This window comes from Crinia signifera, chromosome 2 (assembly GCF_055691185.1).
Source record: "Crinia signifera chromosome 2, ASM5569118v1, whole genome shotgun sequence".
Taxonomy (NCBI): Eukaryota; Metazoa; Chordata; class Amphibia; order Anura; family Myobatrachidae; genus Crinia; species Crinia signifera.
This window is the reverse complement of record NC_139218.1, coordinates 295,267,762-295,294,554: the sequence shown is the minus strand read 5'-3', so window position 1 is coordinate 295,294,554 and position 26,793 is coordinate 295,267,762. Positions and strand designations below refer to the sequence as shown.

At 43.1% G+C, this 26,793-nt stretch overlaps 1 protein-coding gene and 1 long non-coding RNA gene across 2 annotated transcripts; both read left to right on the top strand.

The window, feature by feature from the left end:
* Positions 1-4,539: 4,539 nt before the first annotated feature.
* LOC146059068 (uncharacterized) lies at positions 4,540-8,120 on the top strand. Its single transcript, XR_014470132.1, has 3 exons — positions 4,540-4,607; positions 4,896-5,021; positions 8,038-8,120. It is a non-coding gene; the product is annotated as an uncharacterized LOC146059068 (long non-coding RNA).
* Positions 8,121-8,756: 636 nt separating this feature from the next.
* LOC146058518 (uncharacterized) lies at positions 8,757-10,060 on the top strand. Its single transcript, XM_083170803.1, has 2 exons — positions 8,757-8,791; positions 9,006-10,060. The coding sequence occupies exon 2, from the start codon at positions 9,029-9,031 to the stop codon at positions 10,058-10,060; it is 1,032 nt and encodes a 343-aa protein (XP_083026929.1). The 5' UTR covers positions 8,757-8,791; positions 9,006-9,028.
* Positions 10,061-26,793: the final 16,733 nt, after the last annotated feature.

Here is a 26,793-nt window from a genome sequence, read left to right as displayed (position 1 = left end):
AGACCACTCTGCTGATGAGTCGCTTATTCATTTCAGTTTGTCAAGAGTTTTGCAAAGTGAAAATGTTTTTCATTTAATGGACCCTTATAGACAGGGCTATTTTTCAGTAGGCTCCAACAGGAACTGAGGCCCTTATTCTAGTTCGCTCTTTCTGACAAAATATTTCTTAGATGGACAAAACCATGTGCACTGCAGGTGAGGCAGGTGTTACTTGTGCAGAGATAATTAGATTTGGGTGGGGTGCCTCACCTGCAGTGCACATGGTTTTGTCCATTTAAGAAATATTTTGTCAGAAAGAGTGAACTAGAATAAGGGCCTCAGTTCCTGCTGGAGCCTACTGAAAAATAGCCCTGCTTATAGACCTTTAAGGGTCCACTTAAGGGAGTCTGTTATTGTGTTGTACAGGTGGAGCCAGTCTCATCTAGCCTTCTTTGGATAGCCATGGTGAGCCATGCTGAGCCAAGACCTACTTTTCTCAGATGCAATACAATTCATAGAACAATACAGTCATGGATTAGCAGACTAATCCCACTACTCAATCCATTAAAGGGCTAGATGAGGATGGCTCCATCTGTATTCAGAAAGTCATAAGCTTTCCAATGACATATCACAATGCATGAAAACAACAGAAATAGCATGGACCCTTAGGACAGCCCCATTAAGGGCTCGTCCGATTAAACCATCTTCGAACTTAGATTGTCCTTTAAGATGATAAGGTGGTGTGCAAAGTTTGAAGAATATTAGTTAAAACGTTCAAGAGTTATCATGGAACATCCACACACACACAAACATTGTTCAATTATACTTATATACATTATTTTGTCTTTGTCTTACATATTCCAGGACATCAGTTGTTACGAGCCCCCTCCGGCAGGTCGGTGTTAATGCAGCAGTCACTATGATCTTCGTGGAGTTTCTATGGACTCACTGGATCAGCACTCCAGGTTTTCGCTGATCCATCTTGCCTTGTTTCCACACATACCTTAGCCTTTGGGTGTGGCTGCCTCCTAAGCCACTGGGTATTTAGGTATGCTTCCAGCACTGAGAACCTGCCGATTTTAGCCCTGTCTCAGTCTTGTTATTATCCTGTATAGATCTGTTTAGTCCTGTTATAAACTTACAGTATATTTCTGGTTCCTGGTTGTTGCTATATTCCTAGAGAGTCTCAGAGTTCTTATCTACTACTGTCTGAGATTACTCCAGTTTTCAGTTTGTTCCAGCCTCTGTCTACATATTCCAGCAAACAATCCTGCTAGGTGTCCTGTGGAATCCTGCCTGTGTCAGAGAACCACTGCTTCCAGTGTGTAAGATATTGTCTGTGTCCAGATTCTGTGAGTACCAGCAGCTTCCCCACACATTGTGGTGGAAGTGGCACCTTTCATTACTATCTATGGTTGGCATTCTCACAGCACCAGCTGGAGCCATAGCTCTTGCTCTGAGACAGTCATGGATGCAGTTGGGTGCAGGCCAAATTACATGCTGACTTCCTGGGTGAAATTTACTAAGATGTGAAATACACTTCACAGGTCATGTGTCTATGGGAAACCAATCAGAAGCTACTTCTTATTTATTTACCACCCTCTAGAACAGGCTTTCCCAACCACGGTCCTCAAGGCACACCAACAGCGCAGGTTTTAGTGATATCCAAGCTTCAGCACAGATGGGTTAATCAGAATCCCTCAGATACTAATTAAGTCACCTGTGCTCAAGCCTGGATATCACTAAACCTGCACTGTTGGTGTGCCTTGAGGACCGTGGTTGGGAATGCCTGCTCTAGAAGATAGTAGACAGGATGTGATTGGTTGTCCATAGCAACATGACCTGTGAAGTGTATTTCACATATTAGTAAATTTCACCCACTGTATCTACTGTAGGTTTCTCATTGGTCTTCCAACAGATGCCAGACGCAATGGTCTAGCCTGGCGATGGTGTTGGTTACCAACTTATCTGCAATACCTTGGGTATAGTTTGGTTTATTGTAACGGATTCCCATTATAGCGGTAAGGGCCACAAATCCTGTGTTCAGCTCCTCTTTGCATACTCTTTTATGTTTGTATATGTGCAGAGCCTAGTTATCTTTTGTTATTTACAAAACACCAGGTGGCATCTGAGTACAGGGTGGAGCTAGTCTGCCCTGGAAAGTTGGCTATTAGTGGTGAAGTCCAGCGCAAGTGCCAGCCGACAGGATATATTGAGAGAGGCAGGGTCAGGTTCAGGTACTGCTGAGGCTTTACTACCTTGGCCACAGGAGTGCAAATCAGGCTGGAATCATTATATTGCAGTCCTGCCAGTCACAGCAAGGGTTAATCCTGAGTACACCTCAGGTAATCCCAACACCAGTCTGAATGGTTCTTAGAAAGTGGTAATGTGGATTTATTATAATGTAGGAATCTTAGGACAAATCATTATTATGCTTTGAGCAATACAAATTGGATTTTGATAATAACCTGAATTTGCAGCAGGAAAAATGCACCATGACCTTTGAATCTCTGCTGTTATGAGCTATGTAAGCATTGGAGGTCATGAGAATCAAGTTATGCATGAGCTGATACAAACAAGCAAACTCTGACCTATTGTATCTTCTCCCCTCTTCACTGTTTGGGCTGGAGGCATAAAACAGAGGAATCTGCTGCCTAGCACATGAAATTGATGGGAAAAAATGATATATATTACAGATGTTATATTACAGATAACAGGGGAAATTTACTAAGGTCTAATCATAAAAAAATAGGTGAATTCGTATACAGAAATACACCTATTTTTTACAAATTCGTATTTACTATCCCGAAAATACGGCAATTTGTGTTTGTATTCATGGCACATTCATATTTTTATTTACAAATACGAATGTATACGCCATCGAAATAGGAATCCCCATTCAAAAGAATGGTGCTTCCTAATTTACTGAACAGCCGTATTTAATTTTTTTTTTAATCGCAAACACCCAAGCCACATGGTGTCTGTGTTGACATCGTGTGGCTCCTCCTCCCGAATGCCTCTAGTGTGCCTAGCGGCCAATCAGGAACCACTAGGCCACAAGCGGGCCAATAGCGGCATTCGGGAGGAGGATCCGCACAGACATCGTGCGGCTTCTGACAGTCTGGTTTGGGTGTTTGCGATGTATTATTTTGCCAAGTCCAGGGTGCCTACTTGGTACCAAGAGGACCGATCTACGCCGGAGGACCCCCATGAGTATAATTTCTTTACACAGGTACCCCTATGTATTTCTTCAGGATGAATGGATGGACGGTGAGCTACCTACGGACTCAAAGATAGGAAAGTAGTAGATAAGGCACACTTTTTCTTCAAACTAATTGGTTTTGACAGGTCCACGCCCCTTTTATACAGGTTGATATCAAACTTGATACGATCGTATCGCGTTTGATATCAAAGTAGTATAAAATTAATACTACGACGGTGTTAAATATATACTAACCGTCATCGATATATTCAGTAAGAGGGCCTGGGCTGAAAGTCTGACAGCTAAGAGTGCGACGACAGTCGCTAAGGCTTTTGAAAAAATATTCCAGCAGGGGGACGTACCGAGGAAACTACAAACCGATAATGGTAAAGAGTTTCTAAACAAAGTCCTAAAAAAGTTGTTAGAAAAATACGGTATACAACATTTCACAACCAATAATGATGTGAAAGCAGCCGTTATAGAACGCTTCAATAGGACTTTAAAAACACGAATGTGGCGATATTTCACGACGAATAATACATACCGATATATAGACGTTTTACAAGCTTTCATTACCAGTTATAATAACACTTACCATAGAACGATTAAGCGAGCGCCGAATGATGTGGATGGCTCTAATGCGCTGGATGTCTTCAAGACGATATATGGCGATTACTTTAGAAGTAAGAAAACAAAGGCTTGTTTAGCGGTCGGGGACCACGTTCGTATCTCAAAATATAAGGATATATTTCAGAAAGGTTACGAACAGAGTTTTTCTGAGGAAATATTTGTAATACGCGGCGTGAACACTAAAGGGCTTAAGCCGCTTTACACGTTGGAGGATCTCTACGGGGAAGCTATAACGGGTAGTTTTTACCCCGAAGAACTTCAAAGTATACCGAAAAACTATAAATGTCAATGCATGCTGGGTGCTTGTAGTTGATAACCGATCATTTTTATGTGTAGATCTGTGATTAGCGTGTTGTGGCTGTACATTATACATATTGCTTTTAAAAATACAGTATGCTGTGTTATTACAATTTACAGTTAGCTATTGGTAGTCATTTATGTCAAATCTATTGTCAGTATGTATAGAGTTGTAATCAGATGTGATTGGTATACAGATTTTGTGCACACAAATTATTTTATGATTGCTTAATGATGTGTGTTATCAATAGGCCAACTAGTGGTTGTTGCAGAAAATACCTTTGAACTTAAGCTATCAATTAACAAAACATCAACATGCAGGTGTGTATATGACATTTACAGTAGTTTGTGGTATTGTAATATATAATAAAAAAATTAAGTTATTATTCTTTATTACAGAGAAAGGAATACAAAATCATGAATGCAAATACATCAGTCTCAGAGATTTTCAAAATTTGCCCAGCTATCAACCTCCCATCAAATGAGCAGTCAAATACTTGTAAGTTTACATATCAAAGTCACATTGTTGTTGCTAGTGCATGTTTTGTTAAGACACAGGGCCTATTGACAGGGTTATAAATGTTACGCTGTTGGTGTTAATTATTATTATCAGGGTCAGTTGTGTTAGTCACGAAATCTGTTAAGACAAGCACCCTATTGGTATAAATGTTACACGTGTTGATTGTATTTTTCATTCTACAAAATTGTTGGGTTTATTTTTATTTGATTTTTTTTTATTTATTTATCTATTTTCTATTAAAATTGTTATTTCTCATAATTAAAACAGTTTCAGATATCACAAATGACGCATCTGAAGTTGGATCATTTGGTTCGGATTTCACAGTCGGGCCGGATCTGACGACATTCGAAAACCCATACGCCGCATACTCTGATTTGTCTGAATCGCAAAAATGTAGGTATACATATTCATATAAGCCATCAAAAATGTAATGTATGCTCTCTCGCGCTCGCGTGCTCTCTCTTGCTCTCGCTCGCGCGCTCTCTCTCGCTCGCTCGCTCGCTCTCTCGCTCATATGTATGTGTGTGTATATGTGTGTGTATATATATATATATATATATATATATATATATATATATATATATATATCGGTGGGGTGGCGCGGCACTCACAGCAGAAGAAGGACGCGGTACACTTGAATCTGGTGCAATGTTTCAATGTCCTTTATTGGACATTTTCGTCAGGCTTGTGAAAAAAGCAGTACAAACAGGTATATATACATCACCGTGTGAACGTAGACCAGCGTGTCTAATGACGCTGGAAAATGACGTCAGTCCCTAGAGACTGCGTGCTACCATCACCATGGTAACAGACAAAAACAAAATACAAACAGATCCACAATACATTTAAACACACTGAGAACTAGCAACAATGTGACTATACAAAGTCAATATAAAAAAATGGGCAGATGTAACCTCAGTGCAGAAATGATCATATGCAGCAGTCCTGTAAGAGACAGAACGAATACTATTCATACAACAATATCGGATGTTTATGGCGTATTTCAGTAAGAACCATCACAGTAATGCATGACTATGTACACTTCAAACAAATAACTCCTTCACAGTAAGCAGAATTCATCAATAAAACATGAATGAAGAAGAAATAAATTACAATAGGCGTAGCTGGAATCAACCATGGTATATTGTTAAGATTTTTAAATTTTTAAATATGTGGATTTCAAGGACGATAATCAAAATTACTTCCTAGACAAACAACTAATTCCCAAATGCTCGTTAAGGCCCCTAGGGGAAATCGTATCCAGTTTATATATCCAGCGAGTCTCACATTTCAACAACTGTAAGCCCCTATTACCCCCCCGTAAATTCAGGGGAACATGATCAATCATGCGGTATTTTAATGAAGGCAAAGTATGTTTCATTGCTAAGAAATGTTTAGGCACTGGTAGATCACATTTACCACCCGCTAAAGCTGCCCGGATGGTGGACCTATGGGCAGCTTTAGCGGGTGGTAAATGTGATCTACCAGTGCCTAAACATTTCTTAGCAATGAAAAATACTTTGCCTTCATTAAAATACCGCATGATTGATCATGTTCCCCTGATTTTACGGGGGGGTAATAGGGGCTTACAGTTGTTGAAATGTGAGACTCGCTGGATATATAAACTGGATACGATTTCCCCTAGGGGCCTTAACGAGCATTTGGGAATTAGTTGTTTGTCTAGGAAGTAATTTTGATTATCGTCCTTGAAATCCACATATTTAAAAATCTTAACAATATACCATGGTTGATTCCAGCTACGCCTATTGTAATTTATTTCTTCTTCATTCATGTTTTATTGATGAATTCTGCTTACTGTGAAGGAGTTATTTGTTTGAAGTGTACATAGTCATGCATTACTGTGATGGTTCTTACTGAAATACGCCATAAACATCCGATATTGTTGTATGAATAGTATTCGTTCTGTCTCTTACAGGACTGCTGCATATGATCATTTCTGCACTGAGGTTACATCTGCCCATTTTTTTATATTGACTTTGTATAGTCACATTGTTGCTAGTTCTCAGTGTGTTTAAATGTATTGTGGATCTGTTTGTATTTTGTTTTTGTCTGTTACCATGGTGATGGTAGCACGCAGTCTCTAGGGACTGACGTCATTTTCCAGCGTCATTAGACACGCTGGTCTACGTTCACACGGTGATGTATATATACCTGTTTGTACTGCTTTTTTCACAAGCCTGACGAAAATGTCCAATAAAGGACATTGAAACGTTGCACCAGATTCAAGTGTACCGCGTCCTTCTTCTGCTGTGAGTGCCGCGCCACCCCACCGATATATCTACTTCTTCAGTGAGGGCACCCAGCCAAGTACTGCTACTACAAGCGCTACGGCGCACTCGTGAGTGCCGGTCTCCTAATATATATATATATATATTATATTCTGTGGAAGACCGCACTCGCACGGGGTGTGTAATAGTAGCAGCGGGCGGGGTGCCTAAAGGGAGTTCATTTCAAGTATGAACACCTTAGTACAATCTGAGGGTTTCTCTGGGGAGAAAATAGGCACTCTCCTAAGTAAAGTCATAAACTTGTTGTAATCCAAGTATTTTGATTTATTAGTCATCCAATAAGTTGGTACAATATATTGTGCTCAATGATACTCCATTGAGCACAATATATTGTACCAACTTATTGGATGACTAATAAATCAAAATACTTGGATTACAACAAGTTTATGGCTTTACTTAGGAGAGTGCCTATTTTCTCCCCAGAGAAACCCTCAGATTATATATATATATATATATATGCTGACGAGGGGGCGGCGGCACTCAAACAAATAAGAAGGCAGCAGGCAGTGTTACTGACGTTTCGGGACACGGCAGTCCCTTTTATCAAAGTGCTGGTGAGACAAATAACAATACAATACAAACATACCTTTTTACCGGAGGACCCGTCCACGTAGCCCGGCGTGTCGCCCGGAGGCGCAGGAAAATGACGTCATACATCACAGGCGCATCGCTGGATCACGTGGAGGAGATCACGTGGTCTACAATACCAAATAGAAAACAGATTAAAACCGTTGCTGAGGCAACAACATAAAAACAAAACGGTGCTAGAAGGAAATAGCGCTGTATATACAAAATGAGCTATGAGCAATAAACAGTGTGCAAGATTGGTTACCATAACAACCTGCTAAGGGTAAAAACACAGTGCAATAATACATAACACATGGTTAAATAAGACATCATCTGTAATACTGGAGGAAATAGAAAACGTGTGTATAAAAATATATATATATATATATATATATATATATATATATATATATATATATATATATATATATATATATATATATATATATATATATATATATATATATATTTCTCCTGTTATATTCATTTTTATACTGCCTGTAATATTAATGTGTTATTTGTTCTCTGTTAAGTATCGCCGATCATGTCGAAAGCCGACGCAGAACACATAATGGATGATCTCTGGAATTTACCAATGGCAAAACACTATAAACCGTTATACCAGAACCCAGCTATACAAGGTGAATTTTGACACATGGGTAGTGTTGTTTTTATAATGTGTTTTGTGTTAAATGCTGCATATCACTGCAAATTCATGAATAGTGGCCACACGGGTTGTTGTTATCATGACTTAAATGGTGTTTTTTTTTCTCAAGTCAGCGAATGTGTCATTAATTGATAATATATGTATTACAGATGCTATAGCTAGCCGGTATGAACCTACGGTACCTAGGACCGATACGTGTGAAGCTGGACCATCCGGATACAGAGAACCGACATCGGGTGTTAGATCAGACGCCAAACAACCCATCTGAGCATTGGCTAAAGGCACAAAAAGAGCCCAGACCATCGACCAATCTTTCTGGGCATTGGCTAAAGGAACCATGCCTGCGCAAACCTTTGACAAATACACAGCTATGTTATGTAATGTTATGTTTATTTATTTGGTTTCTTATATAGGACAGCATTTACCATTGTTCTTTACAAATGGAAACCACAGGTATTAAACAGACTGTGTAGACGCAAGTCGACAAGGTGGGGGTTTGGGAGGTGATCCTGAAGGTGTTATAAAGCGACTGCCTTTGTGTCCGTGTATGTGTAACTAAAACGGTGTGATTTTTATTACAGTGGGAACCACGCCATTGGAAATATCTGGCAAATACCCAGGTATGTAATGTAATGTTTATTTATTTAGTTTCTTATATAGGACCGCATTTACCATTGCTCTTTACAATTGGAAACCACAGGTATTAAACAGACTGTGTAGATGCAAACCGACATGGAGGGTTGGGGTTTTGGGAGGCGGTCCTGAAGGTGTTATAAAGCGGTTGTCTTAGTGTCCGTGAATGTGTAACTAAAACGTTGTTATTTTTATTTACAGTGGATCCGCGACAATACGCAAAAATGATAGCCGCTGCCAGGGTTGCTCAACCACTCAATGCTGAAACGGATAGGCGAGAATGCGCTAAAACGGTGATCGACCCCCACCACCAAGAAGATGTATCTAGGGCCGAGATCATGGCCACCGACCGCGACGATTTCAAGCCAAGCAAGCGCAGAAATTCAAAACGTCGAACGGATCAAGAAAACAAGTCCGATTTATCAGACCTTAAAAGAAGGCTGAAATATTCGGAAGGTAGACCTGAACTAAAAAGGATTGCATTACAAACAGTGCCAACCGTGAGTAATGTGGATTACCCGCACGCATTTACCACACCTGCAACACCTACTGAATCCGACATTGACATACCTGGTAATACAAAGACTGTGAAGATTCGTAAAACTTTACGACTGTCAAGAGAGAGATACACTCCGCTGATGGATGATGATGTCATTGTGATTTCAGACACGCAGGAGCTGCCTACAGCAGAAACGCAAAGCGTGGTCAGTAACACACCTGCTGATACATTATCCGTTAATGATGAGGACTTAAATGGGCAAACATTTTTTACCACCCCTGGTGTAGAGTCAGTCTCAGGTACCCCGCAGAATGATGATGAGGTTGTATCATCTGTAGCCGGAATCCCTGATAGAGCAATGGGTGATGATTACGCAACAATACCCAGTGTTTTTACTACGGGCAGTGAGGCAACTGCATCCGGCGATGATGATACCCTGCTGCCCGTGGTATCAACAGACATAGTTGATGGGGGTCAGAATGCAGAGCAATTAGGACAAGATGCTGAAATACAATATTATGCAGTTATGGGGAGGATGCGTGAGCATATAGGACACATGCGTAGAAATGTCAATTCCCTGTTGAACCGTATAAGAGATGAGCTTTATGGTTCAAAAAGGAAACCAGAAATCATTAAAGAGCTTGTAGAAATGTATATGAATGTGGTGTCAAATCATATAGAAGAGACGGTTAAGACTAGGGAGTTTATTAAAGCGAACATGTATCATTTTGCAGAAATAATTGAAACTGATCCGTGACTAGGCATGGTGGGGTATGGGTTGAAACGTGATTTACATGTGTGTAAAAAAAACCCCCAAGAATTAAAGTAAATGTACCGTGCAAAATCTCACACTTATTTCGCCGTTCGAAAATAAAACAGGCTTTAAAATGCATATACAGGCTGAAAAAGTGTAAACAACAGTGTGCGAGGCCCACCCCCAACCCAGTGTGCACAGGCTGACAAATCACCGGACCAACCATTACCAGGTGACACGGCGTCACCTGACAATGTTGAACACCCCACAACACCCATGCATAACGATATAGAGGGGGGTGCGTCACCCGGTAATGGTGAAGGTCGGCGAGATGTGTACTTAGAAGCTGTTAACAGGTATGAGTGACAACATCCTAATTTCAGAGCAGTTGAGTATCATAATCATTTTCAATTTGTTAATTTGGAAAGAGTTACATCATTTGCAGAGGGTGTTGAAGCCATACACAACGCTATACAGTTTATGATTGATGAATTCATGGTTGGTGTTGACCCTAATGATCGTTTATACAGTTAAGATTGGAGGGGGGTGGTTTACACAATGCCATCTACTCACACCGAAAGCCGCAGGAATCATTAGAAGCAGTCAGTTTCTTGAATCAAATTACAAACACTCTTCAAAGTAACGCTGAATTCTTATTAGCCACGGGTTTAAGGTTTGTGATCACTGTTTTTAGAAATAGATCGGGTGGGGCCCTAACTGGTCGCGGCCTTAGACGCATTCCATACAGCTTAATTATAGAAAGGCGCAGAAGACACCTGTATGATTTCAACAATATGCACAATTATTTGTGCTTTGCGGCATCGATCTGCAAACTTCTGGATAAAGGTAATGCCACAGACGCTGAAATACACGATCGGGCGCTTCAGATTCATAAGGATTTGAACCTACCGATCGATAAAGCAGTCAGCTTTAGCGACGTTGTTGTTTTTGAAAAACACTTAAAAACAAAAATTACAATATTATACTATAATAATCGTTCTTGGCATTATTTTTCTTCAGTAGCACGCTACGGTAATGCCCTGTATGTATTATATCACGATTCACACTTTTATGGCGTGATTAATATTGCCGCGTTTCTAGGGGCGAGGCACTTTTGTGAGTTCTGTAATAGGACTTATGAGCGTAGGAACAGCCACGATTGTCTTTTCTTTTGTAAGGCTTGTCACAGACAAGCGTGCGCTGATGATGGGGTTTCCGCATTAAGGTGCTCGGATTGTAGGGTATTTTGTAGGTCGAGTGAATGTTTAGAGGAGCACAAATCCTTAGCTTTAGATCGCAAAATATCCTGTCTTGAACATGTTTATTGCGACAGGTGTTGTCTCTACCGTCACAGGTCTCATGAGTGTCAGGGGCTAAAGTGTTCTACGTGCATGGCATATGTTGATGGGTTTGTGGATCATTTGTGTTACATACAGCCCATCAAAGCGGAAGAACCCACCACCAAATACATCTTTTATGATTTTGAATGTATGCAGGAGACAGGTATACATATACCAAACTACTGTTATACTCTAACATTAATGGGTGAGAAATCCTGGGAGTTTAAGGGCAAAGGTTGTATCGATGATTTTGTAAAGATGTTCATGAAACCAAAATTTGCGCATTACACATTCATATCCCATAACGCTGGGCGGTATGATGTGTATTTTGTATTGAACAAGATCATCAAAGAATAGTGTACAGTATCCCTCATCTCTAATGGCGGAAATATAATGTGTATCACAATAAAAGATCTGAAGATTAGGTTTATAGACTCTCAACTTTCTCCCCATGAAATTGAGCAGATTTCCAAAGGCCATGGGATTTGATAGTGTTAAAGGTCATTGCCCACATTTTTTTAACACCGCCGATAACCAAAATTACATAGGGGACATGCCCTCAATAGAATATTTTGGCCTACAACACATGATGCTTGAGGAGGCCACTGAAGTTACAGAGTGGTACGAAAAAAACAAGCACGTCGTTTAATTTTCAAAAAGAATTAATACGATATTGTAAAGAGGATGTGAGAATATTGCAAAAAGGGTGCGCCGCTTTCAGATCAGCCGTTATAGCCATGACAGAACAGGAATTTGCAATAGCGGCAGAGAAAAAAGATGTAGCCGTTAAACGTCACGTTGATCCATTCCAACTGACGACTTTAGCGTCGGTTTGTATGGCTATGTATCATTGTAAATATTTACAGGCAAACACATTGTCTCTTGTACCGGGTGATAACTATCACAAGACCCAGAAGCGTTACTCAACACCAGCCATACAGTGGTTAATGTATATAGAACACAAAGAAGGTGTGAGTATAAGACACGCTTTACAAGGGGGGGAGAAGAAAGTCGGCAGATACAGTCTGGACGGTTACGCCGTGATTAACGGCGTGCCAACAGCTTTTGAATTCCAGGGTTGTTTTTATCACGGTTGTGACACCTGCTACAAAGCCTATGATGAAAACAATCTGACTAAAACGACCTATGGTCAACTGCGTCACAAGACGCTGTTGAGGATACAATTCCTTAAACGGTGTGGATTTCAGATAAGGGAGGTGTGGGGTTGCGTGTGGAAGAAAATGAGGGAGACAGATGTGGATCTACAGGTTTTTCTGAAAGGTTTGGAAATACCTGACCCCTTGGATCCTCATGATGGTCTTTATGGCGGCCGCACTAACGTGTCACTGTACTCGGTCACATGATCCCCTTGTCTGTAAGAAAATCTGACCGTACGAAAACTAATAAGTGTGGGCGGACAGCAATGGCTGTGCGTTCGATCGCATGCCATATGGGCTGCAGGGCTCCAGCCCCCCACTTAAAATCTGCCACTGTTCTGTCTTCACTGTGAGACTGCTCTGGCTCCACTGTGACTGGCAGTGACTTCCTATTGCAAGTCTGACCTGCCAGTCACCCAAGGCAGTCTCATTGGGAGGTGTTCCTTCCCTCCGGGACACCTCTACATAGGCTGCTGAGAGGTAGCCCATAAAACCTGGGTTCCGCATATGTGCAGTAAGAGGACAATACTGCGCATGCAATGGACCCGGAACCCTGAATCTGCCTCTGGGGACTGCTGCAAAAGCAGCCCATATAGAGGCTGGGGCCAGTGCATGGGCAGTACCAATGAAGCGGCAGTGACCACAAGCATGGTGGCAGCATCACGGCAGCCCCCCTCCTCCGCAGAAGTAAGTGCCGCCGCTGATTACTTAAACTTTACTCACTCCTGGAAATTGCAAAAACAAGTTTTACAAAAACATGCAAAAATAAAGTACATGTTCTGTGAGATCTACAAACTGTGATAAATGTGATGTTACCTGTTAAGTGGTACGCTTCTCTTATAATTTGGTTAATACTAAAAAATTGTATTAGTGCATCTGCATGTTAGAATCAATTTCCATCAACAAATAAACCTAAGTTTCATCATAACAAATTGTGCAATTTGCATAATATGCAGAGAAAGCTGTCAGTAAGTATGCATATATTATATAAAATGCCTATCATTTGTAATTTATGCAAATGTCAACAAGTGAAGTGGCGATACTAAGGTTAAGCTCTGGGCAGGAGGGGTATGGTTAGGCTGCAGGGGGAGGTTAGGGTTAGGCTACTGGAGAGATAGGGTTAGTCACTAGAGAAATGTGTAGGGTTAGAGAAGAAATACTTGTCAGAACCCTGGAGGTTCAGAGCTCAGATCAGAAAAGTGATGGTCACATGATCGCCGAGCCCAGGAGATGCCACTGGGACTGTTCCAGCCTCCAAAAGCAGGCAAGTCGCTGCTGTGCCACCAGAATTAAATATCAACATTATAACATGTCTACATTTTTATCACAGTCTACAACATGATTAATGTCTACATGCTCTACATCTATATTAATGAAATGTGGACATGCTAAATGCCAATATTATGGCTGTGAACATTTTGTCCTCAACCCACATTTGCACGAAAACAAATTATAGCTCTGAGCAGTGGCGTAACTATATTGTATGCGCCCCCACCGCCAATATTTTACCACCCCCCCCCCCGTGCCTCCCTATGCCTCTCCAGGGACCCACAGAACTTTTCATCTGTGCAGTCCTGGCTCCGCTCCTGGCTTCTGTAATGAAAAACGGACCATCACAAAATGTCTGCTAAATGGTCTGCTATATGGGGGTGGACATTTTATGATGGTCCGTCTCCAAACCATCAGAACAAGCCAGGAGGGGAGCCGGGACAAATACAATCAAATCTGCGGCTGTGTTACGATAGCCCCGCAGCCCCCCCGTTGCCAGCACTTACACAGCACCTCCCCGCTACCACGAGCTATTGTTACGCCACTGGCTCTGAGTTTATAACATCTTAAATTCAGAGATCTCAAAGGGCAGCTCTTATTGGTAGAGCACATGTTAATACATATGCAATGAGCAACATTGCAACGGGAAGTGGGATTTAACACCACTGACTTTACATGATCTTTAAACTTCATGTTCTGTGGATTGTAATAATAAGCATAAATGTCTGTGTACAGGTCAGACACTAATATGCAGCACTGCATGTTTTCTTCAATGTGTGAAAATAAAACTGTTCACATTGCTTACTTATGCATATTACATACCCTCCAACATCTCTTGGCTTAAAACTAGTACAGATAAGGAAAGGGGGATTGGCCATAGTTAAATAGGGGGTGTCCCTGCTGGGTTGCAATAGAAGGCATAGAATATATAAATGTGCAGTGTCCACGCATTTTACTGGCAACGGTAATGTGAGATTAGAACAATACAGCAGAGGTAAAGAAGTTGGCCAGTGGCCCAGCAAGGCAAGTGAATGGAGATTCTAGAGGATGTTCCCACTCTTGTGGGGAGGTTTAAGTGCCAACCATGTTCAAGCAATCAATCTTCATTGAAGTTGTTGCTTTCTACTGTAAATAGAACTGTAAAAAAAAAAAAAAACATATAGGGCCTGAATCAGACCTGTTCGCTTGGGCCACTGGCCAACTTCTTTACCGCTGCTGTATTGTTCTAATCTCACATTATCGTTGCCAGTAAAATGCAACACTGCACATTTCTATATTCTTTGCCTTCTATTACAACCCAGCAGGGACATCCCTTATTTAACTATGGCCAATCCCCGAACAGGTAAACGCTGCCTGCCGTTCCACCAAACTCCTGCCCCCTCTGATCAAATCCCTCTCTAGCATGCAATGGGATGTGTACCCTAACACATCCCCTTGGCATGAGGCTGCATTTCACCATTTGCTAAGAGGAGTCAGTCTAGATTGATTTCTATTATGGCCACATGTCATGTGATGTCAGCCGCTCGCCCCAATCAGGAATAGACGCGCCTGCATCTGCAGGGGTACTCCCAGCCTTTTTAGGGAAACACCCATAAAACACTGGGGTTCCCCTGCCCACCCCCTTCCTGACCCTCCTGGAGCGAACGGCCCGGCGAGTATGAAACTAGCTGAAAACGTTCGCTCCCGAGGTTTGCGCATGGGCAAACCTGACCATCGGGGATGGGTCCGGATTCTGCCTGTTCCAAAATGAATCAGCCCCATAATTTCCTTACATATTTCCACCATTATAACGGCTCTAAACTCTTTCTTTTGCTCCAGTTTTTCTTCTGTTGTGTTCATTTTCTTTCCAGTAATATCCTAATTAAGGGGCAGATTTATTAAGCTTGATGAAGTGATAAAGTGGTTTTTATCACCAGCCAATCAGCTACCTGTGAAGTTACAAGCTTGGTCTGAAAAAATTACAGGTAGGAGCTGATTGGCCGGTGATAACAACCAGACACTTTATCACTTCACCGAGCTTAATAATACCCCTTTCACATTACAGCTAAAACATGGTAAATTGCCGATTTTTAAATGGCTTTAAAACGTTTCTAGCTGTAATGTGAAAGGTGCAGAGAGAATTTAAAGTTTTTAAAATACCTGTAATCCAAAACGGGTTAAAAGCAGTGTCCTACCCGTTTCAGAGCCAATCCATTTGTAGTGTAAATGGCTCTGAAACGGTATTTACAAGTCATGAACAGGTCACAGAGGCAGGGGCGAATTTAGGGGTCAGGCCGCCCCTAGGCACAACATTTTTGTGCCCCCCCTCCCCTATTTTAATGTAATCATATATGTATATACATTGTTATTTATATATTTCATAAAAATTTAACTGTAGCCCACCTTAATATTTTGTTAAGCACTCTGGACTGCTCACTGCACGGAGGACCCGGAGGGAGGGAGGCACTTATTAGTACAGTGATTACAGTGGCGTAACTAGAAATTTTGCTCCCCCCTGCCAAAAAAAATTCTGGCGCCCCCCCTCCCATTTTTGTTAAAAGAAAAACAGTTTCTTGGCAATTAGGTTACCAGTGCAAACAGTAAAAAATATGCCCTCCCTCCCCCCCCCCACAAATTAAAGAAAAACACAAAGAATTTATGAAGAACCAATTCTTATTAGACAATATGCCATACACTGTACGCTTGCGAGCAGGGCCCTCCTCCCTCCATATCGGTTTGTATCTACCCAGTTTTTTTTAATCACTGTTGTTTCCAATTGTAAAACGCAACGGAGTATGCTGCGCTATATAAGAGACTATAAATAAATAAATACATTATACCACACACCATAATGACCCTTACACATTATGCCACATACTGTAATGTCCATAACACAGTTATGCCAAATACACATTACGCCACAACGTAATACCCAATGCACATTATGGCGTGGGGGGCAGCACTCTGAGACTTGATACAGGCGGCGGATCAAGGTGAAACTGGGTGCATTTAATAACATTTCGGGGAGATAGTCCCCTTCATTAGATGGCACACAATAGTGAAGACATTACAGATATAAGGATACTCACCAATCGATGCCGGGGAAGCCGTCCATCCGTCCGCCCATCCACGCTTCCATCTCCGTCCAGCGCCGATGACGTCATAACCCGGCGGCTGTATCGTGCAGGAGGTGGCTGCGTTATCAGGGATACAGAGACTCTTCTCCCGGCATCTCCCTGGCAGCATCTAACAAGAGTGCACACATAACATGTGAATTAAAAATTGCAAAAAACGTGTGTACAGTGCTTTAAAGAAGAGGAGCGTACATGCTCCATTTACAGTGATTATAATATAGGTAAAAAAATGTTTTGAAAAAAGACAAACTTATTACACTTAACGCTGACATTACTTGTATATCTTAATAATCATGGAAAGCACCTTGAGGGACACAGTATGATCCTATGTGGAGAACGGTTCAGAGTTATAATTTGTTTAACATATAAAACCAGTCACTGAGAACATTTTATAAACAATTATTTTATAAAAAATTACTCAGACCTAAAGACTCGTTAAGACCTCGCGGCCACAAGGTGTCTAAATGATATATCCAATGGGACTCTTAACTGTAGCAACTGTAGCAACTTAACTGTAGCAACGCTGGGGGCACATGGTCTATGATTTTATATTTAAGCGTAGCCATGTTATGTCTAAAACTGGCACCTTGCGGCCACAAGGTCTTAACGAGGCTTTAGGTCTGAGTAATTTTTTATAAAATAATTGTTTATAAAATGTTCTCAGTGACTGGTTTTATATGTTAAACAAAAAAGGAGGAGGAGACAGCATCAGAGAGAGAGGGGGAGGAGACAGCATTAGAGAGAGGGGGAGGAGACAGCGTCAGAGAGAGGGGGAGGAGACAGCGTCAGAGAGAGGGGGAGGAGACAGCGTCAGAGAGAGGGGGAAGGAGACGGCGTCAGAGAGAGAGGGAGGAGACAGCGTCAGAGAGAGGGGGAGGAGACAGCGTCAGAGAGAGGGGGAAGGAGACAGCGTCAGAGAGAGGGGGAAGGAGACGGCGTCAGAGAGAGGGGGAGGAGACGGCGTCAGAGAGAGGGGGAAGGAGACGGCGTCAGAGAGAGGGGGAAGGAGACGGCGTCAGAGAGAGAGGGAGGAGACGGCGTCAGAGAGAGGGGGAAGGAGACGGCGTCAGAGAGAGGGGGAAGGAGACGGCGTCAGAGAGAGGGGGAAGGAGACGGCGTCAGAGAGAGGGGGAAGGAGACGGCGTCAGGGAGAGGGGGAAGGAGACGGCGTCAGGGAGAGGGGGAAGGAGACGGCGTCAGAGAGAGGGGGAAGGAGACGGCGTCAGAGAAGGGGGAAGGAGACGGCATCAGAGAGAGGGGGAAGGAGAGGGCGTCAGAGAGAGGGGGAGAAGACGGCATCAGAGAAGGGGGAAGGAGACGGCGTCAGAGAGAGAGGGGGAGGAGACGGCGTCAGGGAGAAGGGGAAGGAGACAGCGTCAGAGAAGGGGGAAGGAGACATCGTCAGAGAAAGGGGAAGGAGACAGCGTCAGAGAGAGGGGGAGGAGACAGCGTCAGAGAGAGGGGGGAGGAGACAGCGTCAGAGAGAGGGGGGAGGAGACAGCGTCAGAGAGAAGGGGGGGGGAGACAGCGTCAGAGAGAGGGGGAGGAGACAGCGTCAGAGAGAGGGGGAGGGGGCAGCACCAGAAAATGAGAGTGGGGGCCTAAAATACTATAATACCTATACCTATAATACCTCATTATGACAGACAGCAGCCTCAGTGGTAGCACAGGTCAGCCAGGCACTTCACGGCATTAGGCCACGCCCCCTAAATGTCCGCGAATCGCGGGACTTCTGGAAGCCGGCCAGGAGGGTGAGAGGATGCGCTGCAGCTTGAGGGGGGCGGGCTCCGGCTAAGGGGAGCAGGGAGCTCAGCCAGTGCTGACTGAGTGACGCAGCCGCTGCTCTTTGGCCGCGGCGCAGTCAGGAGGAATAGTGGGCACGGAGTAAGAGGGAGCTGCCTCTGTGGCTGTCTGTGTGGGGACGCTCAGTGACCGGGTCACTGAGCACCCTCACACAGACAGACAGTCAGAGGCAGAGTAGTACAGGACGTAATGGCTGCTGCAGGCAGCCGCAGCAGAGGAGAGAGCTTGCGCAGGATGCCTGCTTCCGCCTCTGAGAGTGCCGTGACACACTCACTTGTCCGGCACAAGGCGCCCACGCAGCCCCCACTCTCCCAAGCAGCGGCGGGGGCTGCCTTACGGTATCTCCGCCACTGAGTGATTAGCACAGTGTCTCCGTCAGTCTCTCTCCGGCTCACACACTGTGACTGACTGAGCGCAGGGAGGATCTGCACACCGCTCAGCTCAGCAGCTGGATACACAGCAGCCAATAGACTGTGTGTGTGTGTAGAGTAGCCAATGGGCGGGAGCCGCCAGCAGTGAGCCTGAGCCATTTCCGAACGCGCAGGGGGACCGTCGGACCCAGCCACTAAGCGGTGATGTAATGTGCATGACAGAGTGGGTGGGCAGTGGTGGGTGACGAGCGGCACCGCCGCCGACATATGATAATTCATGTCTGCGGCGGCGGCGCTCGTCACTCGCCACTGCCCACCCGCTGTGCCATTTAACAGAATGCCAGCCTGCCTGCCGCCCTTAATTGGTGCCGCCCTGAGGCCGGTGCCTCACAGGCCTAGGCACAAATCCGGTCCTGCACAGAGGGTGATAGGCTATCTCCCTTGTGATCTCACTAGGCACAGTCAGGAAGTAAAGAGCAGAGAGGAGACTTTTTTAACCCAATGCATACTGTGCAGGTCGTGGGATCATTTGGTCAACAGTCCTTAGGTCGACACTGTTGGGTCAACATACTGGAAGGTCGACAGATGTCTAGGTCAACATTGCAGAAGGTCAACATGAGTCTAAGTCAACATGGCAGAAGGTCGACAGGGTTCTAGGTCGACATGGGTTAGGTCGACAGGTGTCTAGGTCGACATGGGGCAAGGTCAACATGGGTTTAGGTCAACACATGTGTTAGGTCGACATGGGTTAGGTCGACAGGTCGTTAGGTCAACATGGTTTTTTTTCACTGTTTTTCATGCCCTACCATCCACTAGGGCATGGTGGGAGAATAAAATAGTGTGCCGAGCGCAGCGAGTCACTGTGCCCGAAGCATTGCGAGCGATGCAAGTGGCTACGGTTCACTTCCAACTGTCCATGTCGACTGTGTCAACATACGGGTAAAAAAACTGTGAAAAACCCCATGTCGACCTAACCCATGTGTCGACCTTGTCCCATGTCGACCTAGAGCCTTGTCAACCTAGAGCCCTGTCGACCTTGCCCCCTGTCGACCTAAGTATGGTTGATAAAACGATCTACACCCTTTAAAATGACATCCACTGTTTTCTATGGGGGAAATGGGTTGAATGTGAGTGGTACAAAAACGGTATTGAAATGGTAATATACCAGTTACAACATGTAATGTGAAAGGGGTTTAACTGGCTTTAGACCCATTTTAAGAAACGTTTACAAAAACGGGTTGAAAGCAGGGTTGTAATGTGAAAGCAGCATAAATCTACCCCTGAATGTCTAAAACATAGGATGCGTTTCTCGACTGTCAGAAAATGTTTTGCTGTGGGTGCATATACTGTGGTGGTGTGAATATGTGAAAGGGGGTCTTGGTACAGTATAAGAAATACAACAACGCAAATACTGTAGAACACTGTTAGTCTACATAAAACATCATAGATTAAGGTTAGGAAATCATTGCTAGTTTAATTTTAGAGAACAGGATCTGGTGCCTCAATATGAAATTAGTAGTATTGATGAGTTGCTAGAGTACAGAACTGTGTCTTGTTTAAATTACTTTACTGGTGGAGCTTAATTAGATTCTTATGAGAAGCTAAACTACAGTTCATGAGTTAATTGGTGAAATAGGGAACCTGCATTATATTTCCCTGCATTTCAAATTTAGTGTATGTATTCATTATTTTCAAAGAAATAAAACGATTTTGAAAAATGTGGGATTATTGGATAGTATCAGGCTGAGTAGTTCTATGACTTGTCATTTTTTTTCCTGGTACTTGTTACCTAGCACGGCGCCCAATATTTTCATCTTATGGCATCTTATGTGATTGCATCGTATGCCATATAGCCGCATGCGATGTGATGCGATGCGATGCGATGGTATACAATTTTTTATTGTACAACCACCCTGATGGGTCCTTACAATGTTAAATGGCCCCCCCATAGTCAACCCAACCCCCACGATCAACGCCAACCTGAAGCGTGGCGAGCGGCGGCGGTGCGCATCCTCCGACCTTTTCATACCCCCACTATCCACGTCGGTGTGGAGTTGATTTTAGATAGTGTGGCGAGCGCAGTAAGCCCGAAGCGTGGCGAGCAGACATGGATTACTTAACATGTATTGCGCGTCCCCTCGCGGGGCTCGCTTCGATCGCCACGCTTCGGGCTCGTATTCCGCGTGCGCTCGCCACGCTTTTTTTGCTCGGTGGCTCGTTACACTCGCCACACTATCTAAAATCAACTCCTTGCCGACGTTGATAGTGGGGTTATGAAAAGGTAGGAGGACGCGTACCGATGCGCTCACCATGCTTCGGGTTGGCGTTGATTATGGGGGGCCATTTAACATTGTAAGGACCCATCAGGGTGGTTGTACAATAAAAAAAATCGTATACGATCACATCGTATGCCATTGTATGGCATACGATGCGATGCGATATTTTATTGTACAACATCACGTCTCATCGCATCGCATACCACTGTATACCTTATTTAGTCTTATGGTGTACGATGCGATGGGCGCCGTGCTAGGAAACAAGTACCTTTTTCCATATCACTGTTGTACATCATAGATTTGCACACAAGCCCAACCATTCTTATGAAATGGTGTTTTACAAGTGTTTTTTTTGGGGGGGGGGGGAGGGGGGAATATAACTGCGTATTTTATGATTTTAAGTAATATCTCTGTTAATTTGTGGTAAAAATGAACGCTGCTTACCGGATTGCAGGTCATTTTTTATAGGGTACCTGTACCTAGTGTGTTTGACTCCTCAGATCAAATAATGCAAGATTATTAAAACTCCCCCATTCTAGGTGTGGGCTGCCACAGTTTGTATCATAAAGAATAAACAAGAGAAACAAAGTGCCAATATTGGTAGATAGACAGTATTCATCATTTTTCTGCCTGAAAATCAGGCATATACAGATTCCACCTGGCCTGAGCTGTGCATTAGGTACCTCCTTATGTGACAGAGGAGACCAGATCCAGACTACAACCATGGGCCATATACACTAAGCTTCAAAAGTGATAAAATGGAGACTGATAAACAGCCAGCCAGCCAATCAGCTCCTACCTTCCAGACTGTGTTTGAAAAATGTCAGACAGCAGCTGATTGGTTGGTTGTTTATCATTTTCCATTTTATCACTTTTGAAGCGTATTGCATCTGGCCACATGTGTTGCCCTATGCTATATATTTATCTCCTTCAACCCCCCTGTATCCTATCGGATTCAGTATTGAATCCCGGCAGTCGGGATCCCGGCGTTCAGAATCCCGACGCCGGAATCGCGACAGCCAAAATCCCGACAAGGGGGGAACCTGGATCGCCCCCCCTTGCGGGCTCGCTGCGCTCGCCACGCAGCGGGCCCGGTGCCTCGCTACGCTCGGCACACTAATTTATTCTCCCTCCAGGGGTGTCGTGGACACCCCAGGAGGGAGAATGTGTCGGGATTTCGGCGGTCGGGATTTCGGCGGTCGGGATTCCGGCGTCGGGATTCTGAACGCCGGGATCCCGACCGCCGGGATTTTAACTGCATCCCGTCCTATCATGGTCCTGTCAGAGCAGCAATGGTGGCTTTGGTTAGAAAGGTTTGGCTTTTTTATCATGAAGGAGAAAAATGTGAGTTTTGAATAAATGATTACAGGAGTGGTAATTGTGTAGCATACACAGACATTTTTAGAGTGGAGGAGGAATGTGAACAGTTCGTGGTAGAGCTCTGTGCGGCTCTACCACTAACTTCCCATCAATCCGACACATGGCCTGACCATATTCTGTCACCAGCGATATTATTTGAGTGATTTCTGCAGCAGTGGATAGGTAGGTATAGTCAATGGGGACTGGATGAGCAGTGTGAGCCCTCTTGACCCAGTGGCCCTAGTGCACCGTACACCCCCGCATTTATTATAGACACACCACTGTAGATTAGAACTGGTCTATCTTCTTTCCGAGGAATATAATAAACTTTCCTAAAGAGGCGAGTTTTCATTAAATTCTTAAAGATTTAAAGGTTACTGTATAAGAAAGTCTTGTCGTATACTGTACAGTAAGTTAGGAAAAGTCAGATTGCATTCCTCTAATGAGGAATGGAAGCATGCAATGATTAGAGAGGAGAGACACTGCTTCAGTTAAGGATTTGGGGGGGTGAGGGTTACAAAGCTGCTTTTTTTTTTTAGAATAAATTCACTGTGCATTTGGATTGTGCTTTTGATTTTAAAGTATTGGGTGAGACCTGATATCCACCAGATCAGAATTAGAACTCAGATCTTTTAAAAAAGGAATGGTGGTAACCAATGTTCCCTCTAATTTTACGAAGGCTGTGTGCAGCTAAAGATTTTGGCTGTGCAACTTTGGAATGAAATTTACATTTTTGTGCGTCACATATATAACTGGAAAATGACGTTCAGCATTTGTGTTAACTTTACTTCAAAAAGATAATAAACATTTAAACATTCAAAATACAGTACACAATGTAGTTAATGGGTGAAACACACATTAATTGAGTCCACAACTGCAAAAAGGGACCACTGCTGCTTTGTGCGCTCAGTTGTAATGTCTGTGCGCACGCTCGTCAAGGTGTGTGCGCGCGCACGTGCGCACAGCTTAGAGGGAACACTGGTGGTAACCAACAAGGAAAACACCAAGGCCCTATGCACTTCTCTATTATAAATGATTTTTCTGTGCAAAGCCCTGCACAATAGATGACACTTACTGTATGTGCATGTTGCGCAGTAGCATAACTACCTAGGGTGCAGGGGGTGCAGCTGTTATGGGGCCCCAACTGTCGGTAGGGACCCCTGCACCCAATTACATTGCTTGCCTCTGTATGAGGCTGTGCATAGCAGAAAAGGGCAGCGGCACCCCATCCCCCCAGACACCGGTGATGTGCACCCTGCGCTGCCCTCTTCCCTCCCCCCCAGATCCTGGAGATGTGCACCTTGCAACACCCCCTTACCATGAGGGGAAAGAAGAAACAGAGCTGGGCCTGCCTCCCGCACAGGGATGACACTGTTGAAGTGCTGCTATGTTCTGCCTGGATTCACCTGCCACCGGTCTCCCCTTAATCCTGTGGCTGGATCAGCGGGCCTCACTTCTTTCAGCTCACCGAACCCCGCCTGATTGGTAAGTGCCCATTTAGCCCTGTGTCCTCCTAACTGTTCCCCATGTGTGAGTGTGTGTAACCTTATGACTCTTCTACCCTCTTCCTCTGCGTGTGACTCCCTTGACACCCCATCATCCCTGGTGTTTTCTCTCCTGCACCTATTACCTTGTGTAATACCTTGTCCCCTCTTCCACCCTCATCCCTGGTGTGTGACCCTCTAAACCCCTCTATCCCCTAATCCCTGGTGTAACCCCCTTGTACCAGATCCCTCTGGTGTACCACACATCCCCTGTGTGTGACACCTTTCCCACACTCTACATTCCTCCTCTGCGTGTGACCCCCCATCCCTATTTTGTGACACCCCTCCCCTGCACAACACATCCCCTGTGTATGAAACCTTCCCCACCCTCTTTATCCTTTCTGTGTGTGTGATTCCCTCCCCCCATCCCCGTTGTGTGACCCTCTAAACCCCTCTATCCCCTAATCCCCAGTGTAACCCCCCTGTACCACTTCCCTCTGTGTGTCACCCTTTACAAGGCGGGCCCTTTTCAGATTTTGCTATGGGGCCCAGAAAGTTCTAGTTACGCCCCTGATGTTGCGTACTGCTCTGTGACTGGTCCATTGACAAGGAAGGGTTAAAAATTCTTGCTTTACATGAGTACAATGTACAAATCTTAAAGAAAGAAAGATAACATTAGCATACCTAACAGCAGGATGACATTTTGCTGGCAGCACTAATAATAGAATGCTTTGTGGAAAATGAATTAAAAATATACTTACAATTATATTTTTTGAAACCTCAGAACACAATGCAAACAGTGGTAGTTTATAGTACGCGTTTACAGCACAGAAAAACAACTATTTTCTTTTTCCAGAGAAGTATTATAGAAAGCTACAAGCAACTTGCTTTATAGAGACCAATCAAGCCATGATGCCTTAAACTCATATTTCAAACAATGGAGCAGATGTATTAAGCTTTATCAAGAGATAAATCCAAGGGTGATAAAGAGAGATAAACGTCCAGCCAATCACCTGCTAACTGCCATGTTACAGGCTGTGTTTGAAAAAGTCAGTAAGGAGCTGATTGGCTGGACGTTTATCTCTCCTTATCACCCTTGCATTTATCTCTTGTTAAGGCTTAATACATCTGCCCCAAACTCTGCAAAAATATATAGAACTTGAAGGATGGATCAGTTGCCATCATTCTTGATTTGTCCATCAAGTATGACAGACAAAATGTTATCCCTGTCATATTTTGAAGACTATATTTTGCTATATGATTCATGATACAATGAGACGATGTGCATTCTTATGAAATAGTGTCACGGTTTTGGAAACCTGATGTGCTTACTCTGTTTACCTTGCAAAGTTACAACGTCCCATAATATTTGATAAACTACAGTTTGTGGAAGTGGATATGAAGTGTTGTCATTAATGAAGCAGATATAATACTGCAGAAGCATCAGAACAGCAGAGCTGTAATATATGATATCCACTGAGGGAAACATAAAAAATGTTTAGGAAGTATAAAATATTTTGGTGGAAATATATTTCCTGTATTTTCCATGTAACGTAAACATCAACTAAAAGTTATTTCAAATCTATATAATAAAGTAAACTGCTGATAAACATGACAACACAGCAGTGATGTGTGCATGCACAATGCGCTGCAAGTGTTCCCCAGAAGATACAGCATTATTGTACGGCATTCCAGAGACTACATAGCAGCCTCTGTGGGGACCTAAACAGATATAGATGTAGTCACATGGAGGAAGGGAAGTACAGATATTAAGACCAAAAGGGAAGAGACTCTTCAGACTGAAAAATAAATTAAAAAAATGTTGGCGCCGCCAAGATCAAAAGCTAATATTATAAAATAATACTGACGTTTGTAGGATATCTCATTATAAAAATAAATTTTCTAATACATTTGCCGATACATTAATATTTAGCTGTCTCTAGGGAACATTTAATTGTAAGTAAATATACTAAACTGATATGAAGAGCATTATAAGAAAAGAAAATGAATGCAATTGGTACTATACATTTATGCACATAATTTCATTAAGAAACGATATTAAATATAGACAGTATTGATGAATTTTGCTATTATGTATGTTTACAAACAATGATAGTTACAATTTTAAAATACATTAAGTATTTTTAGATTGAAATTACCACTGTATAGATTTAATAACTATTATATCATTAAAATATTAAGCCCTGTAAATCATTTATGTGGTAATTAGTTTAAAAAGTATAGTACAAACATCTGGTGATTTCACCATGGCAGCATAAATGTGGCCTAACTAGATTTGCTATAGGCAGAGAAAACACGAGTCTGTTCAAAAGTTTGTTTATTAAAGTTTTAGAATCAAAACGGTATAATAAGAAGATAAGAAAATTAAATAAAATATTCTATTTAGATTTTTTTTTCTAATAACTTCACTGTCGGGAAAATACTGCAGGATGTTTTTCCGGTTTTTGGATATGAATTTTTTTTTAACATACTTACCTGGTCCCCCCTGATGGTCCCCCGGCATCCACGGCAGCCTTCAGGATCCTCTTCAGTGGTCCATTTGT

What these genes read in the sequence shown, in the direction of transcription:
- LOC146058518 (XM_083170803.1), top strand. Translation starts at nt 9,029, where the DNA reads ATGATAGCCGCTGCCAGGGTTGCTCAACCACTCAATGCTGAAACGGAT.